Raw genomic sequence first — 18688 nt, forward strand, 5'->3', positions numbered from 1 at the left:
ACTGACCAGGCCACAACCACCTATCCAGGCAACTCTCTCCTGCATTCACTCCTCTTCTCAAAGTCATACTCTGGCCAAGCCTAAACTGCTGTGTTCACAGTTCTTCATAGGACAGCCACCCCCACAACCCCCCAATTTCCCCCCCATTTCCTAGAAGCTCGCCCCTTCTCTTTTTTTTAATTGTTACTATTTTTTAATGTTTTACTTATTTTTGAGACAGAGAGAGAGCATGAGCAGGGGAGGGGCAGAGAGAGAGGAGACGCAGAATCCGAAGCAGGCTCCAGGCTCTGAGCTGTCAGCACAGAGCCTGATGCGGGGCTCAAACTCACAAACCGCGAGATCACGACCCGAGCCGAAGTTGGACGCTCAACCGACCGAGCGACCCAGGTGCCCCTCTCCCCTTCTCTTAAGAATTCACTGAGATAATCACTTTCTCTGACTATGCCCCTTCCAAGACTGGTTGAGGGGCCCCTCCCATGTATACGCTCAGAGCCAGGTCTCCCTCACTGACTGCTTTGTTTCTTTCCAGTAATTAACCCAGTACTTCAAGTCAACAAATACTTGTTGAATGAATGACCAGAGGGAAAAAAAGATGGTACTGATTAAAACCTGTGGTGACAATCATATGCTGAACACCTATTCAATACCAGGCACTATGTAGGACACTTTGCAAACATTATGGGTCTGCAATTCACATCAACCTTGCAAAGTGGGTATTGCTGTATCTGTTTTACAATAAGAAAATTAGAGTGCACAGAGGCTAAGCCATGTGTCCAAAGTTGCACAGCAGGTAAGGGGAAGGGCTGAATCCTGGGTGCATCTTATTCTAAATGCCGTAGACTTCTTAATACAGTACCAGAAAAGCATTGAGGCAAACACATCGGGCAGATCAAACAAAAGCAGATAAACAACAAAACCAAACAAATAAACACAAAAGGCCCACTTTTCAGTTCTGTACTCAAAGCTCCGTATAATGGTTTAGACACAGAAGAGGGAGGTGACATTTCGCAGGGTACTGAATACCAGGTTTACATATGGGTAGGAAAACATTTTCATTTGCTGGATCTACTTAATAAACATGGCATTGCCTATGGGGGTTATTAATAGTTTTGCCCAAAGGTGAGGGTTGGCTGGACGGAGGCCGATGGGTGTGGTTGGAAAGGTGCTCAGAGGATCTTGCTCTGAGGGGGCTCCCCTCCTGTTTGGGGCTCCTTCTCAGTAAGGCATAGGCTGAAATGCTGATCCGATGTTTGGTCTTTTGACAATTTTCACTTAATGAATTGATTCCTACAGTTCATTAACATACCCACTTCCACTTCTGTATACACATATGTCTTAATTAGCTGTTCATTGGCTGTTTAATTACAAGAAAACAGCTGACAGCTGCCTTGCTGAATTCTAATGGCAGACGCTTTGGAACGGCTACACATTTGCTTTTGACAACCAAGATTTATTCATAACTCTATGATTTATTGTGAATGCTCCTATGCCTGCCTAAATTATTGTATTTTCCGATACAACTAAAAAATTGAAATTGGGGGGGGAGCTCTTGAAGAGAGTGTGTGTGTCCCTGTCACAGCAGAGAATCCCTTATGTAAAAGATGAACTGTTACAATTTTATTTCTCTTGGGAAGTTTCTGTTGAGAATATTCAGAAATATGGGAGCGAGGAAGAAGAAACGTCTTTGGATAAACATGGGGAGAGAGTTAAGTATTTAAAGTAAAGAAAGAAAGAAAGAAAGAAAGAAAGAAAGAAAGAAAGAAAGAAAGAGAAAATAATTGCCAACGTAATCTTACTGAGGGGGGAGGAGAGGGCATGAATAGATTAAAATCCGAGACAGGAAGAGGCAGAGGGAAATGATAGAATTAAGTTGCAGGGGGTGGGGTGGGGGCAGGAATAATATTCCCCAAGGAAGCAAATGAAGAAGAGAATTTGTTCTTCAGAAAAGAATAGGCAACCTCATTCGCAAAAGTTAGCTGGTACAGCTCCACACGCATACATCTGGTAGCAATAAATCATGGAATCACAGATCTCCTGAACAACTTTCTCCTTCAATAATGACTGGCCTCCCTGTAGAATTGTATGTGCAAATGATCTCTGATTAAAGCTGACCTCACGTGTCATGTTTGGTAAGCGTAGACGTCTGCTTTGGCATACTGTGATCTGTGACACTCAGACCCAATCCAAATGAACACATTGAACAGCAGGGATTCCCCAGGCAAGCATGAGGGGCCCTGCCCAGAGTCGGACACTACGTTAGAGCCCCTACTGAGGACAAGGCCATAAGCCCAGCACTGCCTGTGAGCCGAGGAAGGGCAGTAGTTACTGAGACATGATTAAGACCAAAACAAAGAAACAAAAAATACAACAATAAAAAAAAAAAAATCCAAATCATCTGGATGCACATTGGAATTTAACACACTCTATTACCAGTGTATTTCACCACAGGACTGGAAGAGTGAGCTACATACATTTTTTTTCTTATCACCTGTATATAACAGAACCGAAACCCTGATGTCACAGGTTGCAGAAACAGCCAAGTCTAATTTTTGTTTTAAATGGCTAGCTCTAATATTGGGTCCAGGTGTTCTAAAACACTAAAATAAGGGTTAGGGATGCCTGAGTGGCTCAGTCGGCTGGGCATTTGATGCTTGATTTCGGGTCAGGTCACGATCTCATGGTTCTTGGGTTTGAGCCTTGCATTGGGCTCTGTGCTGACAGCATGGAGTCTGCTTGGGATTCTCTCTCTCTCTCACTCTCTCTCTCCCCCTCCCCTGCACACATGCACACACATTCTCTCTCTCTCAAAATAAATAAACTTAAGAAAAAATAAAAGTGTTGGGCAGGAATATATCACTGTTGAAAAGTGGATAAAATTGCTCCAAAGCTAGTAACATTTCACAACTGAAATAAAAATATTAAAATCCTCTAAGAAACAGTTGGAGCCTAAATGGAATATTTATGGACATTTCTTTTTAGCCTAAAACATAAAAAGCTCCAGAAATTGCTTTAACTCTTTCAGGAAAAAAAAGAAAAAAAGAAAAGTACCAATTTTGCACTCTGGCTATCTTTGAAAGGCTTTTTATTGTTAACCTCAGATAGCATATTGTTTTTTTTTTAATCATTTGTTTTGAGAGAGTGCATATGAGAGAGCATGTGTATGTGCAAGGAGGGGAGGGGCAGAAGAAGGGGGAGAGAATCTTAAGCGGATTCCATGCTCAGCAGAGCCCAACGTGGGGCTCGATCCTACAACCATAAGATCATGACCTGAGCCAGAATCAAGAGACTGAAGCTTAACCAACAAAGCCACCCAGGTGCCCCTCAGATAGCATACTGTTAATGCAAAGATACTCCTCCAAATTCTCTGGGTGGAAAAGCAAACTTTGCATAAGACATCATCTTACATGTATTAATTGACGAATAAGTATGTGACAAACAAACGCTAGTCTGTTGTTACCCTATCAAGAGCAAAGGTCTTAAATGTAATCAGAAATCAATTTGCCAACTCCAACACTTGACTGTACATTATTATTTAAAAAGTTAAAGTTGAAACTGTATATCCAACAAAATCTAAAGAATATAGATTTTTAAAAAAACCTGTGTTTTTTATCATGAGATAAATTTTTCTTCATCATCATCTGAGCAGCCACTGTATCTAACAATGAAGCTGGGAAGGGAAGTGGAATGACAAATAGGGCCATTTCTCAAAGGAAACCTCAACCAGTGTCATTTTTCTATAAACACTTCAGCAGTTTTATTCACTTTGAAGACTGAACCTCAACCCTAATATCTGCAGCCTCTTGTTTTATTTCTGGCCTTTTCTTCTGCCTGCCCATTCCATGGCCTGGCCCCTCCTCCCAGGAAGGCCTGCCTCAGTTTACCCCCACACCCACCTCCTAACTTATCCAGTGCTAAGACTCAATTCTGTTCCAAGCCTTCAAAAGTATCTTTAGTGACAGACCCACACCCCTGCAGACCTATTATCGATGTTTTTCTGAGATGCAACATTCAAGGCATGACCAAGGCTGGTATACTGTTACCTCATTATTTCAAGAGAACAAGTAAAGTACCTTCGTAATAAAAACCTTGGCATAATGGACTCTTTATAAATTTGGGAATGGCGTACCTATTTGTCCTTATTATCCAGGGTCCACAGAAAGCTACCCTTTGCCCCACTTAAACCGGATTATATGTTGTCCGCAAAATACAACCAAGACTTTCCCGTCTGTGGGTTCTTGCTGCCTAGTGGGTATGTGCTGTTTGTGCCACATCATAGACTGTGACATTACTCCAGGATTTTGTTCTTTTTATGTGCATATATTTTTAAAAAACTTTTAAGTTTATTTATTTATTTTGAGAGAGAGAGAGAGAGAGAGAGCGCGCACACGGGAAGGCAGAAAGAAAGAATCCCAAGCAGGCTTAGTGCTGTCAGTGCCGAGACCAACATGGTCCTTGATCACATAAACAGTGAGATCATAACCTGAGGCTAAATTAAGAGTCAGACACTTAACCAACTGAGCCACCCAGGTGCCCCTTATTTTATTTTTAAATGTTTATTTCTTTTTGAGAGAAAGGAGAGGGATTGGCAGACAGAGAATCCAAAGAAGGCTCCGCACCGTCAGCACAGAGCCCGATGCAGGGCTCGAATCCATGAATTGCAAGATCATGACCTGAGCCGAGATCAAGAATCGGACACTGCTAGGAGCCCCATTTTTATATATATTTTAAATGAACTTCACTGAGGCATACATTAAATACAAAAACGCACCACTAAGTGAAGAGTCCACTTTGATGAATTCTGACAATGGGCACACCTGTGTAACTACCGCCACCTTAGAACATTGCCACAAACCACAAAAGTGTCCTTCCCTTAGCGGTCATTCCTCACCTTGGCTCTAGGTAACCATATCTGCTTTCTGCCATTATAGATTTAAGATTGGTACTTCTTCTAGAATGATTTCTGAGTGCAATTATACGGTATGTATTCTTCTGTTTCTGGCTTCTCTCATTTACCAGAATGTTGCTTTGTGCATACAGGGTACATTCTCTCTTATCGCCAAACAGCATTCCATTCGATGGATCTTCTTTATCCATCCACCACCCACTTTTACTTCTTTTTCACTTGACGGGCATTTGGGTTCTTTCCAAAGTTTTGTGGACATTGTGAATAAAGGGGCTACAAATACTCACAGGAAAGTCTTTCTATGACAGGTGCTTGTGTTTCTTTCCGGGAAACACCAAGGATCGGGTGTGAGGTCATATGTTAGGTTGATGCTTATGAGATGCCACCTTTCTTCAGAGGGGCTGTGCCACTTCACAGCCCCGCCCCCAGATGACAGGAGACTGGAAAATTCACCGGTTTCTCTGTATCTTCATCAGGTTTATCATTGGCAGAGTTTTTGTTCTTCTTCGCCTTGCTGCTGTTTTGTTCTATTTTAATTTTAGTCTCTCAGGTGAATATGTCATGGTATTTCCCTGCGGTTTTATTTACATTTCCCTAACGATTAGAGATCTTGAGACTGTTTCCATGTGTTTATTGGCTCCTTGTCCGGGTTTTGTGAAGAGATGGTTCTTGTTATTGTTCCTTTTTATTATTATTTTTGTCCTTTTATTTATTTTCAGATTTGGCTTTTTTTCCTTCTATTTCTTCCAGTACATGGCTTGCCTTTTCGTTTTACTGATGATAGCTTTTGAAGGGCACAAATTTTCAATTTTGATGAAGTCCAATTTATTATTTTTAAAAATAAGGTAAGGACTTCAGTGTGTGGTCTGAGGAAATATTTGTATGTCTACTGTTACAAAAACATGATTCCTTCTAGAATAATACAGCATTATGTCGTTTTCTTAGGATATTCTTTTTTTTCTTCCTCTTCTTTTAAAAAATGTTTATTTATTTTGAGACAGAGAGAGAGTGAGTGGGGCAGGGGGTGGGGTGAGAGATGCAGAGAGAGGGAGAGAGACAGAATCCCAAGCCCCAACATGGGGCTTGATCTCATGAACCATGAGATCATGACCTGAGCCGAAATCCAGTCAGATGCTTAACCAACTGAGCTACCCAGGCGCTCCTCTGACCCTTTTTTTTAATGTTTTATTTTATTTTTGAGAGAGACAGCGAGAGAGTGAGCACATGTGTATGTGGGCACATGTGAGTGAGTGGGGGAGGGGTAAAGAGGGGGACAGAGGGCCTGAAGCGGGCTCTGCACTGACAGCACAGATGCAGGGCTTGAACTCACAAACAGTAAGATCATGACCTGAGCTGAAGTCAGATGCTTAACCCACTGAGCCATCCAGGTGCCCCAGTTAGTACATTCTTTAAGTTAATTTTTGCTTTCAGGGAAAGGTATAAACGTGAAGTTAATTTTTTGCTTTTTCATATTAATGTCTGGTTGTTTCAGCAACATTGTTTGAAATGACCCATCTTTCTTTCATTGAATTAAATTGGCATCTTTGTCAAAATTCAACTGACCTTAAATGGGTGGATCTCTTCCTGAACTTCCTCCCCCTTTAAAATTTTTTTTCTGGCTTACTAAATCTAGGATTTAGTTCTTGCATTGCTATTTAGCTTTTCCTATGCAGACCTCATCTCTACAACTAGATCATAAACTGCTTGAGGGAAGGATCAGGTCTTCTGTGTCTTTGGACCCCTTACAGCTCTTATATGGTGCCTGGCCCCAAGGTGGGGGTGGTTCTCATTATTTTGTTTTTATTAGCAAGGTCTGCATAACAAATAGCAAATGGTCACAAAATTAAGACTTGACCCCTACATGTCCTAGAAATGATAGCTGACTACAGTAGCATGACTCAAGCATGTGGAATTTGGCTAGGAATGATTATAACAACAGCCAACACTTACTGAGTGATTGTTATACGCCTGGCATTTTTCTCAGCGCTTTACCTAAATGCATGTGATAACCCCAGGAAATAACTACAATCACTATCTTGATATTACAGACGGGAAAGAGGCACAGAGAGGTTGGGTCGGTGCTCAAGTCAGTAAACAGAAGAATTAGATTCAAACCCAGGCAGTCTTGTTCCAGAGTCAGATCATAAGTGACGCAATACTGTCTCTCCACAGGTAGCAAAGGGGACACGGAGAGGGTGAGCTGGGAACACCCAAGAAGCAGAGAAACAGCTATGAAACTTCTATCAGTTTTGCTGTTGATGTGCAATGCTTACCTGAGTAAATATGTGGTAAAATAAATGATCATTTCAGCAATTAAATAGGTTCTCTGGTTTCTAATGGTTTCAGGTGGTTGACTTTAAAATGCAATTTAAAATACATTCACAAAGTGATTAGCTCCAAAAATGACTGAGTCCCTTTCCTTCCTTTCATTAGATATCTATTTATATATATAATTAGAAATTATCCTTATGGCTAATGATCCTATCACAGAGATAAACTATTTACAATTTATGATGCTGTAACCACCCTCACCTGGTTAGAGCATGATAAATCATTAACATCAACGGCAAAAGCAGAAGTCTCTAGACTTCACCACAACTAGAGATAAAAATATTAATTATAGCAGAGAGAAATTATAATTGCAGAGCAAATACCATGCGCATCAAATATCAACACACACCACTGCATTGGTCCCAGGCTGGGCATAGGCCCAATCTGTTAATAAAACTAAGTTTTAATTGTTTGTCTTTGTGATTTCCAGTGTATAAAGTCAACAGGACAGGAGAATAGAACCACAGATAACCAAGAAACAAACAAACAAAAAAACCAAAAAACCCCTCACTTTGGCATTGAGGCGATATGAGATCCGGAAGGGAATCTAGAAAAGTGATAACTATGAAATAATAGCTGCCTTTTGCTTTCTTTTTTTTTTTTTTTAGTTTATTTATTTTGAGAGACAGAGTGAGAGAAAAAGAGAGCACACATGTGTGCAAGTAGGGGAGGTCCAGAGAGAGAGGGAGAGAGAGAGAGAATCCCAAGCTGTCACTGTGGAGCCTGATGTGGAGCTTGAACTCACGAACCGAGAAATCATGACCTGAGCTGAGGTTGGACGCTTAGCTGACTGAGCCACCTAGGCACCTTGTGCCTTTTGTTTTCTTATCGCTGTTATTTTTGTCATAAATAAACATTGGGAGTAAAAAGAAAACACACATTGTTTATGCCTATGTAAACCCAGTGGTTCTCAGACAATTCTGATTTTACTGAACAGCCTGTTGTTAATTAATCTTCTGAATTGTTGGGTATTCATACGAGGGGGCCCCCACCTCTACCCTGGCCCTGACTCAGATGCCACTCTTAGGTATTCACTCTGGCTGGCACAGAAAATGACACGTGGCATTACTAAGAGACTCAGAGAGAGTAGTCAGCTTCTCAGGCAGAATGAAGGGACACGTGGGTAATGCGCCCAGGACCCTGTCCACTTCAGGAAATACCCAGGCGCTGTGCAGCGCACAATATCATGTTTGCTTGGAGTTTCTGGTAGGGGGCATCGCCATCTATATTCCCTTCACCGAGAAAGGCTGGGTCATCTTCCAGCAGGACGAGGTGTGAGCACAGAGTAGGTGGGGGTGAAGTGTGACGGCTGCCCAGCCACGTCAGCTGAATTAACTTCGAAAATCAATGGGATGTCAGTCGTTGCAGGCAGACCACCCTCCCTTACATCCTGGGATGGCATAGGTCACGCAGTTGATTTCATTGTGTCTACTTTTATTTACTTAATTGATTAATTTTGAGGGAGGGCAAATTGAAGAAGTAAAAGGACATAATTTTTTTTCTTAGTAATCTAGAACCTGAGGCCTTGAGGACTGATGTAACGATGAACAATTCAAAATCCCCTTTAAGTAGCAAACCCCTTATTCCTAAAAGGCAGATGATTAAAAAAAAAAAAAAAAAAAAAAGCGTGCTTGGCGGTGTGCAGAAAGCTCAAGAGGCACCAAGATGGGATCAATACAGCGGATCTGTGTGCGTACAAAGCAACACATGTTACCATGATTAAGAGTAAAACAAAGACTTAAAGAAATTACGAGGCAAATTTCCCTGAAATCTCCCAGTAGTTATTTATTATCAGAAGGTGATTTTGTATTTTATGACATTATATTTTCTAATTTCACTGAAGGAAAGCTAACCAAATTTGTGGATTTTATTTTATTTTATTTTTTTGCCTTAGCCTCAAAACGCCTTAGGGCTAATCAGGCCTGGTTCAGTGGCAGTCAACTGTCTCAGAGGCCTCCTGCATGTTTAAATAGCTTCTTGCCTGTTTATTTTGCACTGTTTTATCCTGTAAGCTGTCTCAAGGCCCTTCCAATATAAGCCGGAGGATTTAAATCTTAATAAATTGAAATTTGAATAACAGAGGCAATCTGGGTTTGGAGGTCTTGAATGATGAGGATAAACATCTCTATTCCCATTCCCACATTATGCCTGTGCTGAACGTATTGCCCTCGATCAGCACCAGCGATAATTAAGTAGTAACAACAGCAATAAGAATGAAAATATTTCGATTTAAATAGCACTTTTCAGTTTGCAAGGACTTTTATTTACAGGTTTTCACGCTATCCTTGGAATAGTTCTAAAAGGTAGGAAGAACAGGTGTTATGCCCACTTTATAGATGAAGAAACTGAGTCACTAAAAGATTAAAACAAGCCCAAGCAAGAGGGACAGTGGTGGCATTAGGACCAGAACCGAGTTCTATCCAGTGGCTTTGCTGTAATTTGGCTAGATATATCAACATATGTGTGCCAACAATAAGATTCTGATTACATTCTGATTAAACCATTGGAAATATTTTCTTATAAAGTTTATAACAGGGACACTACAGAAATCCAGAGTCATTTCTTTAAAAAACAAAAAAAAACCCAAAAGGGATTGTTCATCAGTTCAATCAATTCCAGGATTGGAAGTGACAAGCAATGCTCAAATACTTTCCTCTAGCTTCCTGTTAGTTTGATGGAAGGCATAAAAATATATACGACTTCCTTAATTATAATTTAACACCAAAATATTTATTCCGTCCTGTCATTTCTCATCACTCAAAATGCCAGGGAGTTGAATTTTTAGACATAGCAGAAGTAACATCGCAAAGATACATTCCAGCATTAATAGAAACAACAACAACAATTAAAAAGGCTTACCTTGCAGCCTTCACATGTAATGACACCATAATGGATTCCTGATGATTTGTCTCCACAGATCTTGCAAGGAATAATTTCAATTTGAGCTGCAACAGAAGCACGCAACCAGTTAATTACATTTTCTTTTAAACACCTTATAAAAGCGTTCCCTGATCAGCATTTGTATAGTGAAAACTAATAACCTGCTAAACATTATACTGCATTAACTATTCATTGCTGAACTGTGAGGGTCCCCCTAGAGCCCTGGACTAAATTATGGCTGCTCGTTATATAATAGCTTTCGGGTTATTAAAATGGGTCATTTGAGAAGGTGTTTAAGAACCCACAAGAAGACTGGAATCAGCATTTCAAAGCCTTCAAGAACTGGAGAGCTCGCAGTTTAGGCCTCAGAGCAAAGCAGATACTAAAATGTTTCCTCCGATCTCATTTTCCACCATTATTTTTAAAAGGTCATAAATCTGTCTTGGCTGAGCACTGTAGCTCCACTGGTAGGGAAAAAATATACTCCAAAAAGTCAAGACTGCTTAGGAAAATGATTCAACTCAAAATATTAATAAGTTACACATGATGGCAAGATAAGAATGCCTTAATCATCTTTTTTAATTAATGTAGCTGCCATGTGTTAAAAATCAGTCCATTTGTGTATGATCAAAACCTTTTAACCATTAAGTTAATATCCTAGCTGAATTTAATAATGGTGAATCCTGACCAATCGTATATGTAGCTTCTGAGTTCTTCAAGTTGGAAATTGACTGCCTGGTACAGCGTGTGTGTGTTTCTATCCAACTGATTACTTGAAGATGCCTCATACTGGAACACCACCCAAAGACTAATATACATGACACCAAAGTTCTCAAAGATGACAAAGCACATTTCTGAGCAAACACAATAGATCTTTAGCACAGTTGGTTGGAAAGAACAAAATTAAGGACTTAAAAAAATAACCTAAGGAATAGAGTAATTAGGCAAAACAAAGTTCTTGGCTCACCCATTAAATATAATTTGTATGTGAAATAAAGATCAACACTGAGCTGGAGATACAGGATGGCAACGTTCACCAGTTTACCCGGAATGTTCCATTTTGCTAAATTTTATTTCTCATGGGCTTCACTATGGATATCATAGTATCATAGATTACTAACTCACACACACAAACACAATTGCAAGAGCATAAGTGGGCTTCATTTTCATATAGCCCCGAACTGGTTCCACGCCTTACACAAAGCAATGACTTAACCTAAGGGCTATGTTGCACGATGTAAGTAACACACTTATACATATAGCCCGCTCTTAGTTCTAATGTAATCCCATATCCTGGAATAATTTCCACAACCTCTTACTGCGGATTTGATGCAATGTTTGCATTTGATACTCAGAAACAGCATACATTAAATTACTGGATTTAACCTCATTATAAACCATGTGTACCTGCTAACTTCCTTTCAAGGGGACTACTACAGGACTGCAGTGACTTTTGGGGAATGCAAGCTATTCTAGAAGGAGAGGCCTTTTCATGTCGATCACTTTTAGTGTTGACATACTGGGCTTCATTGTCCAGAATTAAAGATTGTTTGATATCTTACATCCAGTACATTTTCTGTAATGGGGTTTTCTAATATGTACATAATGGTGTTTTCGTATATTGTCTATTCTGAGTTACACAGCTTAATGTGTTATAAGGTTGCATTTAACAAAAATGATCATTTCTAAATCTTCCACCACATCTTGATGTCTTGTTTGATTTCTTCAAGGAAATTCTTTATGAAATGTGAACTCTAATAATGCTTCACATTTATGGCTCCTCCAGTATTTTTAATATAGTCAAGGCCAAGTTTTGTGTCACATAGTGTCTGTAGATCTAGATAGAGTTATGTCCAACCTTTTTGAGACACAAAAGCCAAGTGGTAGTAGAGACATTCTGGAAGGTGATGTCAGCTGAGAGTGATGGCCTGGATTTTCCCATATGAATTAAGTAGTCTATAATGAGAACCAGCCTCCGCCCCCCCTCCCCCAACCCCTAAGGAATAGAATAATTAGGCAACACGAAGTATCTGGACCATCTATTAAACAAAATTTATATGTGAAATAAAAAGACGGACACTGAGCTTTTCCTACGTCTTACCTCAAGCCATAATCACAGAAATTAGACACAGATGAACCTCATTAGGCCCTATAGTTTAAGTCTGTGTCAAAACTACCTGAGGCAATTAAAGCAATGTTAGTGCTGAATTTGGACCTTTCAAGAGTTACCTTCCTTCCAGCTTAACAATAGTGAGATCAAGCACACCTATTTAGTTCTTTAAAAGATATGAAGGCCCTCCAATATTGGGAATGCTGAGTAAAGCTGTATCTAGATCGAATGGAGAATAACGTATTGCTGTTCATTTTGCCTGGGGTCACAGTGGATTATCCATGAGAAGTGAAATGATGATGTAAACATCACCTTAATAGGTAAGACCCAAACACCTGCCAGTGGCTCCTGTCATCCTGCAAGTGATATGTGCAAGGCACAGAGGGGTCTGCTCATGATGGGGGGAGCCCTGGGATCCGGGCCCAGAACTTCCACCCTCAGAATGACTCATGGCTTGGCTCGGGCTGGGGAATGGGTGGTTGGTGGAGGGTGGTTGTAGCACAAACCCAGAGTTTGGTACCAACTACTGCATAGCTCTGCTGGTCTGAGTCAGGCTCCCAAATTCTTGGGGTTCAGCCTTGCTTCAGCTCCCAGGTCTTCAGATCTGGAGGACACTCAAGCCCGAGACATATTTCACAAGATTTATGGACGCCAAGATGCTTAGTCTGAATGGACTCACTGTATATTGACCTGTATTTTCAAGCAGGGGTCATTTACCCAGACCTTTGACTCCCGCTGTGTTTGTGCTTAGTTCTAGGGGACAATGTTGGCCAAAGAATCAGAATTGGAAAAGCCTCACTAGGAATCTCATAGTAAGGTGATGGGAGCAGTCTCCAAAGCAAAATTCAGGTGTTCTGATTGGCCAGATTAAACTATTCTACTAGCTTACCCCCCGGGGGGCTCTCTTATCTCAGAAGACAATTTCAGTTGCAAGTGCTCTTTAGGAAATGATTAAAATCCACCTGCTCCAAAAAAGCAAACTGTCTGAATGTGATCTGATCACATGTGTTGATTATTTCCAGAAAGCAAACATTTGCAGATTGGAGCGGGGCACTTACTCAACCTTCCATTTAATCCAACAATGCATAAAAGCCACTTCCCTCCACCTTTTAGTCAATTCACAGAATTCAAATGTATCAATGAAGGAAAAAAATGCCTTGCAATATTTTTTCAAAAGGAAAGCAGTTTAGTTCTTTAAATTTGAGTTTCCAGACCAGTAAGAGGGAAAAGGACAAAAATCCCTTTTGCCCTTTGCTTTCTATCCCTCAGGCTTTTTCATTTTCTAACAGGCAGTGTTGTGTCTTTTCAAAATAATCTTCTTTTAAGACAAATTATGAGTCTTGGCCCATATATATACTGCACACATTAACTCAGCCAGCCTTTCAAAGGATGAGTTCTGTCAGACACCACTACTGTCACAAGTATATTGATTAAATTAGTCCACATACATATTCATCGCAGCAAAGACGTTCATTGTGTAGCAGAATATCTGAAGCAAGACGTACACATATAATCATGAATTGGCTTAACAATGCACAATCTTGCTATGAAAAATTCTAATTTGCCCACATTTTCTGCTCTATTGCCTAAATAATTTGCTCTCTCACGCACCCTAAGTAATTCAAGCACGCTCTCCACACCTGCAGAGGCAAATTTCTGCGGTTTCAAGGAGCTGACAACAAGTGGCAGCGGGGAGTCAGGAAATCCTGGAATGCAAGTGTGCTAATTAGCCAAGTGGTCCTTGGGCTGGGCTGTCATTTCACATTGTACTTTGAGAAAAGGCTGGCTTTTTACTTTTCATTATAAAAGGGACAAGAACATGGACAATGGCATTCTTAACACTTCACTTATTCCTCAGTACCTTTTTGGGGAGATATCTTAGTCCAGAGAAAAATACCCATTCTCTCAAAGAATTAAAAAATACAATTGTACAAGAGCTGTACCCATTCAATGGGGGAAAAGGTGATGTCATGATAATCTAATGGATTTATAACTAACAATAATAATATGAAACATGTATTTGGCTTATAATGTGTTAGGCATTGTATCCATTTCTCCAATAACCCTATGAGGAAGGTGGTATCATCACCATCACCATCACCATCACCATCTGCATCACCATCATCTGCATTTTTCAGATGAGAAAACTGAAGCTCAGAGACCCTAAATAACTTGCCCAAAGTCAGAGAGCTAGGGAGATGGAAGGCTGGGATTTGGACACATTTTGTCTTTTTTGTTTAACTCAAAAGTTTAGTTGTTTTTTTTTTTTCCCCATTTCCCACCATAGTTCACAGCCAAGCTAGCCTTCTCCAATAACAAACATCAGGAACATACTATGACTGGTATGCCACCACTCACCAAGGATGCAAAGGACACAACACAAATGATTTGGTTAAACTTACATAACTACTGAGAACCGATGTCAAGATATCTTTCTGGAAGTTATATGTAATTACTTTATAATCAAGTACTTTATAATTGTAAGAAATCATCAACCTTCTAGAACATTCTTCTTCATTTTATAGAATTGAGGAGAGTTTTGACCTTAAGATGACTAACACCAACGTTTAACAATTCTTAAGGTTGGGCAAATTACTTCACCTCTCTGAGCCTCTGTTTCATATTTGAAGATCCAGTGAAATAATGTAGACATGATACAGCACATAAATGATTATTGTATGTATGTATTCTATGTAGATACACATGCACATCATACAGAAATATTTGGCACTCAATAAATAGTAGTTATTATTATTGCTATTGTTGATAAGAAATCCTGCCTTATAGCGAAATTAAAGTCTTTTCTCCAGACTTTAAGCTCTTTCCAACGTGGGGATAGAGAAAAGCTGCTTATCCCCCAAATAATATGACAGGCAGTTCAGACCAGCTACCACAGCAATCCTTTACAGCCTTGGCACTTAAATGCTAGGACGCGGCCGTATATTGCCATCCGTTATGGTGTGTGTCGCAAGGAATTTGTTACTAATAATAGTAAAAAAAAAAATTAAATTTTTTATTGGTTCATATAAAGAATAAACTAATAGGGGCCTACGGTTACCTCAATAATATCTACCACTCTAGCTCACATACACAACCAGATACTTTCTTGAACTGGACTGAACAGGGCGGGGTTCCTGCTGGCTTGCCAGGAAAATGGCCCAACCTTGGATGCACCCGAGAGAGGAAGTTATATGGATGAATGTTAACGCGAGTTTGTGTGTCTTGCAAAAACCATCGAGAACTACCGCTTAAAAAAAAAACAAAACCCAAAAAAACAAAACAACCAAAACTCCCAAACAACTATCTTTTATACCAATCTGTGGACAGCTTTTTTTCTGGAGGGCTGAGAATGTGGAGGACTTAGTACTTGCCATGTTACATATTCCCCTAATATTTGAATTTTTTACAAGCAGCATGTATTACTTTCGTAAGCAGAAAAACCAATAAAGATTAAAAAAGAAAAACCCTAAGGCATTCGATTTTTTTATTTTCGGTAAAATGGCTTGAGTCCTTTATGGATTAGACACTTTATTTTATCCCCAGTTTAAAACTGCTGGGGTATTAAAAGCTTCTGTGGCTGCCTGGATGGCAGGCTGGCCTGCGTGTCAAGGCCGGCTGGTGGACGCTACACCTGCTTACCTGCTCCTGGCTTCTAGAGTTTCATGGCTCCTCTGGGTCTAGCCACCTCCTAGTTCCAGGGACAGTGTGCCCTGCCCAATGGGGTCCCACTGAGGGGACAAAAGTCGGGGCTGAAATTCACCTGGCTGTTGAGCCTGAAGGGTGTCTGTAATAGCCCGGAGTAAGGGAGTTTGCACGGATTTGTCTGCCCAGATAAGCACCTTTTTCTCAAACCAACCTTGCAGGCATGGTGCCGTCCTTCATAATGTGCAAAGGCACTGTGTGTACTAGTGGTGAACAATTCAGGGAGCAAAATGATTTTCCTCCACTCTCTCAGGGCTGCCGCTGGAGGCCACAGGCCGCCGCAGGATTTGCAGAGAGCTCTCATTACCTCTCCACGATGGCAGGGGAAGAGACTGTGGGCTTTGAATAGTTCGGCAAATTCTGTTTTCCTGGATGCACGGCTTGGGAGTACAGCATGGGTATGTTCCACAGCCCAGGCATGCTCAGTGGTCCTTCAGGGTGGGGAGGGCCAAGTTCCAGCTGCAGCCTATACAAACTAATGAGCAACTTGTTCTGCCATTTATTTTGTCTACTAAATATATACCAATACTAGTATGTTTCTCTGTTATGGTCCTTCCTTCTATGGACTTTGGATTCTTTCATAACAGTACTTAATCCTCCCTAAACATCACCAAAGCAATTAGCCACCTAATTAGAAAAGCCCTACCCCCTTTGCAGTGCAGCCTCGTGGTCATTTCTGGCAACAATAATAACATCTGATTTTTGCAGGGTTGTGTAACAAATTTTAAAGTTTTTGTTCTCATTAGCTTGTTTTGATTTTGATGCTTACAACAACTCTGAAGTAGGCTGCTGGGTATTATTATCCCCATTTTACAGATGCAGAGAATGAATCTCGGGAGGGTTAAATGGTTTCTTCTCTAGGTCTAGATTTCCCAGAGATTTAATCGTAGAGGCAGCCACGAGTAAGACTGACCTGGCGTCTCTTCCCTATTCAGGATTATTTGATGCCTTCAGGTTTATGCTATCATCAATCTGGGGCTCTCGAGGGAAAATGACAGGAGAAAGCGCTGTAGGCTGATTTACCTAAGAAGCAGAGCTTGCAACACTTCCAAGTCTCCCTCTGACCCTTGACTCCCTGGGTGGCCTCAAACAAGTCACCAAGTCACTCACACCCCCACTTCCTCCGTCCACAAAATGGGAATAATTCTTACCTCCCAGGCAGGTGGTGGCAAATGAATGCTCGCAAAGCTCTTTGAAGATGAAAAGACTTACATAAATGGGAAGCTTTAGGAAGCTTGGCATATCATTCTTGGCAAGGGCCAGGACGCCGTGCCCTCACTACCCACAACAGGCTTCTCCACAAAGCGAATAAAGAAAAATACACAGAACTGTAATTTTCATCTGCTAGCTAGACTTGAGTTCTGTTTTGTTTTGTTTTGGTTTTAATTGGTGGTTTCCAAAATGCCTTCTCGAAGGACGAATAGGTTCAGATCTTACTATTTTAGTCTCAACTTAAGAAAAAAAGGACACACAGATGGAGAGGTCATCTCTCCATCTCAGCTGTGTCAAGCAAAGTCACTGAAACTAAACTTTTATCAGGGCTTGTGCAGTGTTGCAGGGGCATCATGGAAACTGCATGGTTCCCACATGGTAAACAATAAACACACTTGTCATACTTTGACATCCTGAGCCTTGGTGTTAAGCTGATGTCTGACCCAAAGGACCTTGTCAAATTATAGACGTTAAAAAAAAAAAAAAAAACTCCTGCCACATATTCTGCTCTCTTACAAAACACCTATATTTTACCTACTATTTAAAGCTACTTCTTAAAATCTTTAACTTGATTGTTGTTTCTGCTGAAAACAGCTTAAAAAAAAATTTTTTTTTAATGTTTATTTCTTTTTGAGAGAGAGAGAGAGAGAGAGAGAAAGCACACGCACACATGCGCACGCGAGCATGGGAGGGGCAAAGAGAGAGAGACACAGAATCCGAAACAGGTTCCAGGCTCTGAGCTGTCAGCACAGAGCCCAATGCGGGGCTCGAACTCACGAACTGTGAGACCATGACCTGAGCAAAGCTGGATGCTTAACCGACTGAGACCATGACCTGAGCCGAAGTCAGATGCTTAAGTGAGCTACTCAGGTGCCCCAAAACTTAACAGCCTTTTAAAAAATGATTTTTTAATAAAAAAAGTACTGTATATACCCGCCAAAATACATACAAATAAACACACCTGAAACAGTCAAGAGCAAGCATCTACAAACTAGAATTAAAATAAGACAAAATTAGAATTTTGGGGCTTTGGCCATTTCCTTCAGACTTTATACATGTATGAGTTAGGTGCATAAGAGTTAAAACACTAGGCCAGAATGCCCCATATGAATTCAGAGAGCTTAGTTGTGTATGCAGGAAATCTCTGAAGAATAAGGAAGACAGGCATATCTTCTCATGTGGCTTTCTGTGAATATGCAGGTAGTTCTGACAATGGGAACTGAATATTAATCCTTTGTAATAGGTTTCTATCCTTACTAGATAAAGCTTTCCAGAGAAACTGACTCATATTCCCTGATGCTTATGTATCTTTGCTAAAAGCCCAATCCAGATGAGCGTTTCTGTCTCCAGACGGGGAAATTCTGTCAAATCAGAGAAGAAACAGATTTTTCGCATAGAGGAATAGTGGATGGCTTTGATTTTTAGATCCAGTTCCGTCTAGAACCCTCCTGCTACACAGTAATGTACAAAACACCTCCATTTAAAGTAATTGACTCTTGACCTCTTTGGGTAACTACCTGATAACCAACTCAACCCTGAATATAATACTT

At 40.5% G+C, this 18688-nt stretch overlaps 1 protein-coding gene across 4 annotated transcripts in view; it reads right to left on the reverse strand.

The window, feature by feature from the left end:
* Positions 1-18688, reverse strand: part of RORA (RAR related orphan receptor A) — a 722772-nt gene that overhangs the window by 36056 nt on the left and 668028 nt on the right. For all 4 annotated transcript variants that reach the window (XM_086710838.1, XM_086710839.1, XM_086710841.1 and 1 more), the window contains one exon: positions 10094-10179. In XM_086710838.1, the coding sequence (XP_086566964.1) occupies positions 10094-10179 (86 nt within the window). The remainder of the gene's footprint in view (positions 1-10093; positions 10180-18688) is intronic.

The sequence above is a fragment of the Puma concolor genome, chromosome B3 (genome assembly GCF_028749965.1).
Source record: "Puma concolor isolate L17-30 chromosome B3, mPumCon1.1.hap2, whole genome shotgun sequence".
NCBI classification, from domain to species: domain Eukaryota; kingdom Metazoa; phylum Chordata; class Mammalia; order Carnivora; family Felidae; genus Puma; species Puma concolor.